The sequence below is a fragment of the Helianthus annuus genome, chromosome 11 (genome assembly GCF_002127325.2).
Source record: "Helianthus annuus cultivar XRQ/B chromosome 11, HanXRQr2.0-SUNRISE, whole genome shotgun sequence".
NCBI lineage: Eukaryota > Viridiplantae > Streptophyta > Magnoliopsida > Asterales > Asteraceae > Helianthus > Helianthus annuus.
The window spans coordinates 62,536,706-62,544,513 of NC_035443.2; the positions used below are offsets into that span (position 1 = coordinate 62,536,706).

At 40.7% G+C, this 7,808-nt stretch overlaps 1 protein-coding gene across 1 annotated transcript; it reads right to left on the reverse strand.

The window, feature by feature from the left end:
- Positions 1 to 359: 359 nt before the first annotated feature.
- Positions 360 to 935, reverse strand: LOC110888558 (histone chaperone RTT106-like). The gene is made up of 2 exons (XM_022136079.1): positions 906 to 935; positions 360 to 821 (listed from the first exon to the last, which is right to left on the reverse strand). The coding sequence occupies exons 1-2, from the start codon at positions 933 to 935 to the stop codon at positions 360 to 362; spliced, it is 492 nt and encodes a 163-aa protein (XP_021991771.1).
- Positions 936 to 7,808: the final 6,873 nt, after the last annotated feature.

The following is a 7,808-nucleotide window of genomic DNA, read 5'->3' on the forward strand; positions in this document are numbered from 1 at the left end:
AATAATACAATACAAAACAAGTCTAACACTGTTCACATTCCACTGTTGTAGCCTAAGCACTGATTACTTGAATCATCAGTGCTTTCTTCAAAAGGTGATCAGTCTTTGAATGAGCAGTGCTTGGATCTTCAGCAGTACTTACAAGACAGCAGTAGATAGAGCTCAGTGTTTGTTTTCAGCAGTCTTTAGTTGTTCCATCAGTGTTTGGTTCATCAGTTGTTCTTCTGAGCAGTGTTTAGAGTGTATCAGCAGATAGGTAACCACTGTCAAGGGGAGAGCTTAGTGTAAACATCTGCTTATTGTGAATCCACTGTTGTGAACAGGTTTTGGCTTTACATTATCTGTTCCTTTGGTAGGGTTCAATCCCAACAAGACTCCCCCTTTCCTTCAGCTCCGCATGACTCTTCATTCACAGAATCATTCAGAAAGTCATCAACAGTTCTTTCATTGGAAGCTTCAGTTACTTTAATTCCCATACCACCTTGAGCATCGTCATCGTCATTATCAGAACCATGACTGCTAGCTGAAAAGTCTTTCTCATCATCGTCATCTTCCTCGTCATCACCCTCTTCTTCATCACCCTCTTCATCGTCATCCTCCTCATCATCTTCTTCATCGTCATCAGCAGCAAGATCTTCCAGTGTTACAGGTTCTTCAAAGATTGCTGATACTGAAGATAAAGGTACTGGATTTTCAACCACTAAGGATGGAACAATTGATCTCTCAACTGCTGCCACACTGCTTTCAGCACCCTTTCCCTTATCTTTCATCTGTTCATCAATCTCAGCTTGGCGTTTTGCCCTAAGCTCTTCAACTTGAATCTATTTGAATCTTTATTCAATTGACGTTCCGAGCATATTCTCCACTACTTTATTCAACATGTAGAACTCATGCTCTTTAGATACCTTTGCAGCCTCAAGCTCTTTGTTTTTCATCTAGAAATACTTGTTCTGCTCATCTCTGCAAGCCTTTTCTTCTTCAAGTTCAGCCACTCGCACCTTCAGGAAATCAATCTCAGTTTGATCAGTATCAATCTTCTTTACCAATGCCTTGTTGTCAGACTCTAATTTCTTCACACGCATTTCGAGAATCTTTTCACGTTCAGCAACTTTCTTGCTTTCTGCTGCAACTACTTTGTTTTCATTCAACACGTCATCCATCTTCTTTTCTAACTTCTTCACCTGTTCATCGTTTGCAAAGCCAAAATCTCCAATATCTTCAAGATTATCCGGAGGAATATGAAGACCCTTGTGGCCAGAAGAACCAGGAGTTAGCTGAATTTGGGTGAGTGGTGGTGTTTGAAATATTTCTTGAGATGTAAGCAAGGTTTGTTGTTGTGGTGGTGAGAGATGTAATGGTGAAAATGTAATGGTGAAGGTTATCTAGGTGGTGTTGGTTGTTTTGGTGGTGATGGCTGTCTGGGAGGTGTTGGTTGTCGAGGAGGTGATTGTATTGGTGATTGATGTGGGGTAGGCTCAGGTGGTGGTGTTGATGGTTTACTTGGTTCTTTGGCTGGTTTCTTCTTTAACACAATCTTTGGCTTCGTAATCTTTGTAGTAACTTTCTTAATTTTTGGAGATACAATCCTTTTTCTTTCACCTGCTTTCTTTTTACCACTTGAAGGTGATTGTGATTCAGAAACGTGCTCAGGAGATGGAATGTATGCAGCATCATCTTTCTCCTGTCTCTTTCTCTTCCTTAACTGCTTTTCTTTCTCTGTAGCTTCTTGAATTCTTTTTAGACGTTCTGTCTCATCTATTTCATCATCAGAAGAACTCGAAGAGCTTGTAGTACTATTATTGACATCATCACCTTCGACATCATCAATAACTTTCTCTTTTTCCGCTTCTACATTAACTGCTTGATCAGACACTAAATCATCAACATTTAACATCACTTGATCAATATCAGCATACAGATCTTCTTCTGCAGTTTCAACCGGCTCTTCAACCTCAGGCTCATCGATCAGTAACGTCTTAGTCACTTTCTTTTGTTTCTTCTTTGGCTGCGATGATGATCCCTCACCCTCTTGTGATTTAGGGGTGGCCTTGTTGCCTCTCCTCCTCGTTTCTTTGACAAACCAGTCATTTCGAGTGGTTTTGAACTCCTCAAGAGTCTTAAGCTCATCAACGTAAGCTGCTTCCTTCATTTCTGCTTCATTCCTCCAGTTTTGATGATCAACTGGATCAGGATCAACATAATTCGCATCCTTTATAAATCCGAAGAATTTAGCAACTATCTTTGGTTCTGGATGGTTTGGGTGATATCTTGCAAGCTGCTTGAGAGAATCATTGCTCATATGTGACTGAACTAACAAATCATCCTTCAAATCACGTTCAATATCTGGATATGCATGATCGATCAGCATCTGCACAAATCTTTGATAAGACCAAGTCCGGCTCTTCGTCTTAATATTCTTGGCCATGTAATGAAAAACAATGTGCGAGAATTTATACTTTTTGTTCAGAACCAATGCAGTGACCATGTTCTTCTAGTAATCACGCACGGCATCGTACCCTCCCTTTATATGGCTGAATGACATTAATACACAATGAACAATAAACTTGTAAGGTTTCTGAAATTTTGACTTCAAATAATTTCCAACGTTTAATGCACCCGTATATCCCATCCTAAGCATACGACCTTTTACCATCCGTTCTAGAAACTTTGTTGGCGAATCTGCATCGTCCGAAAAATTCACAACCTCACGAATGAGTGCTTCAGTAACAACAATTTCCTTCTTTTCATTATGCACCTTCACAATTGAAAGAATTGACTTGTTAACTTCATCATACTTTGAATGCTTCCAGAAACGTTTAATATGTGACTTGTACAATGGACGTTGATCAGTCAAAGCCTTTTGAATTGGTACTCGACCCATGAATTCCAAAACACTGCTGAATTTGGCCAATTCTGTATTTTTCTTCACATCCAAGTCACAACAGTTGTTGTGAAGTGAATCGAATACCACATTTGAAACCTACAAACATTAAAATACAACATGAATCAAAATACTTAGAAAAATTTCAACTTCACTTTCAGACGAAATCAAAAGAAATGTCTAAGTATTACAAGCGAAATCAACATCACAACTTAGGAGCGGAATCAGTTTGTTTACTTAGAAGCGAAATCACAAAATTGAGTAAGGAGCGGAATCAGATTGAACATATTGATGCAAAATCTCCTAACACTCAGAAGCGGAATCACAACATCAGCTTTGGAGCGGAATCATAATATCTGTTTTGGAGCGGAATTAACATTCCTTTTCTATTTCAGGCGAAATAAAAATTAACCTCTCAAAAACTCATCAGATCATCAAATTAAAACCCTTAACTTGTTAATCTGTTAATTCCGACACTTGGGTTATGTTTTGATTTCATTATTGACTTCAAACCGACCTTAGATCTAAGTCTGTAACACCCACTCATCATCAATCATACAATTTGTTCAGGTCTGTAACGATTAACACATAAATCCATGATCTATACCCTAAACCGACAACACCCATATGATCTATGTTCAGTTTTAACAATGAATAACCCTAAATCTAAGTTTTGGTTCATAAACATTCGCCGACAGTTCAAAATATGCATGATATCGAACAAATTGAGACTCAAATCTACCTTGCCCATGATTGTAGTTGAGTTAACCAACTAAAATCACAAGATCTAACAAAATTTGGGTAGCAATTCGTTTAGAAAACGAAGTTTTGGGGGTTTCGCTCGTAGTCACCGGAGAGAGAGAGAGAACTTTGGGACGGAATCAGGAAAATGACATAGGAGCGGAATCAACAACCCTTTTATAGGTGGTCTGATTCCGCTCGAAATGGCATATGTGACACTCGAGCGAAATCAGATTTGAAACCACGAGCGGAATCAGCCAAGAAGCAGTTATGAGCGAAATCAGTTTTAAGTGCAATTAGGAGCGAAATCAGAAAATTATTTTCAATTTTTTTTTAACTTTTTAGCAATTTCTGATTGTTCACCGACACACCCAGTTAACCAAGTCCAAGTTAATGACCTTGGTCAACTGTTTGACCTAACAAGTCCAAATTAATGACCTTGGTTGACCAGATTATGAAGTAGCTGACGTTTTGATTTGAAAACAGTTCAAATTAATGAACTTTCGAACTTTTTGCACTTTCAAACACTTTTTCAATCTGTTAAACATGTACCAATCACAGTTAAGTATCTCCTGCTTACCCGACATGATCTACACAAGGCTTTGATCGTCTGATTTGCAACGTCGTTTGTCGAAAATAAGATGAAAAATTAAAATCTTTTTGGATTTTTAACAGAATAAACTGAAATATGTACACACAATCTTTTTGTGAGCGTGTTAGGGGATCATATCAGCTGCCGACAAGACACAAGCACCGTTAAGCTACTATTTCATACCAAGCCTTAAATAATTCGCGTAGATTGCCGATATACTGATCCTCATAAATTTTCACAGAACTTTTAATCTGTCCGGGATACGGAATTAATGTTTTAAGACTTAAACCTCTACATGTGTCCCACCTCAGTATATACTCCCGTGTCCAGATCCCAATATCCATTCTTACAGGTGAGTATACCTAGATGATATCTGTAATGGGGTGAATTGCGAGGGCCGTGAGAGCTCAGGTCGATACTTCCGTATACACAGAGAGATGACGGCTTCGACTTTACGGTGGGTTCCCTTTGGGGATCTTCTTTACAACAGCACATGATTATCATTTTGCAATGTTTAATCATTTTTTATGCTGAGGGGAGGCTTTACAAGTAAAGCATATGCGTAAAGCATTATCCGGGGACTAGGTCAGTATTTCCATACAGCAGAAGTCCCGGGATAATACCCCAGATATCATTAAGAATAAAGACCTAGTATCTCAGAATAAGGGACCTTTCAAACGAGATTTCGGGGGTTACCCATATATCCTGGAGGTGTTCCCCACGTAAAAGTAAGTAAATTTTAGGTTTATATCCCAAGCTGATCTACTGATTTTGCAAAAACCTATCGGCACATCTTTAGCGAGACTGCTTAATTGCATTTTAAACGTTACATTTCTTTAGCGTACTGTGGCCGTCTGGCTGATGTACTATCATTTCCCCTATTATACACAAACTCTTTTTCAAGTTTTCTAATGTTTTTGGACTTTTTTATTTTATCATGTTTTTGTATTTTTCTGCGACTTTCTCCCCCTAAAAAGAAAAACTTATTTTTGTGTTTTTGTTTTTATCGAAAAGAAGAAAACAAACTATACAGAATGTTGACAACACGACATGGTTCACATCTGATCACCGCCCTCCTCGGCTTCACATTCTACTACCCTCCCAGAACTCAGATTTTTTAACACATTCAATTTTAGAAGATAGCAAAATCTCTTTTTGTCAAAGGGTTTTGTATAAAAATCAGCTTTCTGATCATCGGTGTGTATGTGCTCAGCCCGGATTAACTTCTTCTCGTGACAATCACGGATGAAGTGGTGACGGATTTCAATATGTTTCGTTTTTGAATGGTGAACCGGGTTTTCAGTGATGTTTATAGCTGCTTCGTTGTCCACATATATCGGCGTATCCAAGAATTGCAAACCGAAGTCGCGCATTTGCTGTTGGGTCCATAGGATCTGTGAGCAACAGCTGGAGGCTGAAACGTATTCAGCGTCACACGTAGAAAGCGCCACTGCGGTTTGTTTCTTGCACTGCCAGGTAACGAGTCGAGTTCCGAAGAACTGACACCCAGCAGTGGTGGACTTTGCATTCTGCTTGCAACTTCCAAAATCAGAATCAGCGAAACCTGATAGGGAGAAGTCACCCGAGCGAGGATACCACAAGCCGATGCTTGGGCAGCCTTTCAAATACCGTAAAATACGTTTGACAATCGTCAGGTGTGACTGCTTCGGGCTCGACTGATATCTGGCATAGAGACATGTCGGGTACATGATGTCTGGATGGGAGCAGTGAGATACATCAGAGATCCAATGATTGACCGGTACAGTGTCTCGTTTACTTTCACTCCACTTTCGTCTGGACAAATCCCGTGGTTCTGTGCAAGGGGGGTTGCTGCAGGACTGCATTCAGTCATGTCGAACTTGTCAAGCACGTCCTTCACGTATTTCGTTTGGTGAATGAAGATTTCATCGGGCATCTGCTCCACCTGCAACCCGAGGAAGAACTTCATCTCCCCCATCGAACTCATCTCAAACTTTTTCTTCATCACTCTCTCAAACTCTTTACAAAGATCATCATTGGTGGAACCGAAAATGATATCGTCAACATAAATCTGCACGATCAACAAATGGCATGCCACTTCCTTTGTGAATAAAGTACTATCTACTGTCCCTCTTGTGAACCCGTTGGCCAACAAATATTGGGAAAGCGTCTCATACCAAGCTCTCGGGGCCTGGTGTAGTCCGTAAAGCGCTTTGTCCAGCACATAGACCTTGTTTTTGTGCAGTGGATCTGTGAACCCCGGTGGTTGTCCCACATACACATCTTCTTTGATTTTTCCATAAAGGAAGGCAGATTTGACGTCCAGCTGGTACACTTTAAAGTCTTTCCATGACGCGAACGCCAGGAAGATCCGAATTGCCTCGAGTCGAGCAACAGGCGCGTAAACTTCATCGTAGTCGATGCCTTCTTGCTGACTAAAGCCTTGTGCCACCAGTCGTGCTTTGTTTCTCACCACGACTCCTCTGTCATCCCTTTTGCACTTGAAAACCCACTTTGTTTTAATCAACTTTTGATTCTGTGGCAGATCGACAAGTCTCCAAACACCCAGCTTTTCAAATTGTTACAGCTTTTCTTGCATAGCATTAACCCAGCTGTCTTCAGTCAACGCCTCTTTGTAAGTTCTGGGCTCGATCTGCGAAATAAAACACTTTAATGAGAATTCTTCTTGCAAATGAGCAACAGAGGAATAGAAACATGTAAGAGCTCGGTTTATTTGGTCTCGGGTTTTGACACCACTTTGCAGGTCACCAATTATTTGCTCTAACGGATGGTAAGACAAAGTCTGAGGCATCATGGTGTCAGGCACATTCACTTCCGATTGCAAGTTCGATATATCAAGATCAACGGTTTGATCCTCAGCTTCCGTCGAAGTATCATTTGGTTCCTCGTCAAAGGTCGGAGCAGGTTCCAACTCTGAGTCGTCAGAATCGACAAATGTTGGAGCTGGTTCCTCTGGTGGTTCATGAGCTGTTCCACTCGGTCCTGCTTCATCATTGTGAGTACCCTCGGTGGGTGGAGGAACCACTAGCGGTCTAGGCACTTGCTCTTGTGACATATATTACTGGTACTGGTACAGAAGTGATAGTTCCTCGTCACTCGGCGGAACCGGTAAATGAAACGACTCCCAGAGCTTTTCGTAATTGAACAGGAATCTTTGTCCGGGAAGTTGTGGTGATGGAGTGTGCTTCTGACAATCCACATGCTGAACTTGTATCACTTTCCCCAGGCACAGTACGAACACCCTCTTCAATGGGCTTGCGTAAACTACAAAGAAACCCTCATTTGATTTAGCACCAAATTTTCCATTCTCATCAATAAATGTACACGGAGACCCAAATTGCTCCAGAAACTCAAGATTCGGCTTGTATCGGTGCAGCAACTCAAAGCATGTCTTTTTGTACTTTTTGACGGTGAGTACGCGATTCAAAGTATAACAGGATGCTGATACTGCTTCGCTCCAGAAGAAGATCGGTAGTTTGGAATCGGCTAACATTGTTCGAGCTGTCTCTATTAGGGTCCGATTCTTTCGTTCAGCAATGCCGTTCTGTTGTGGTGTGTATGGCGCACTGAATTCATGAAGAATTCCCTTCTCAT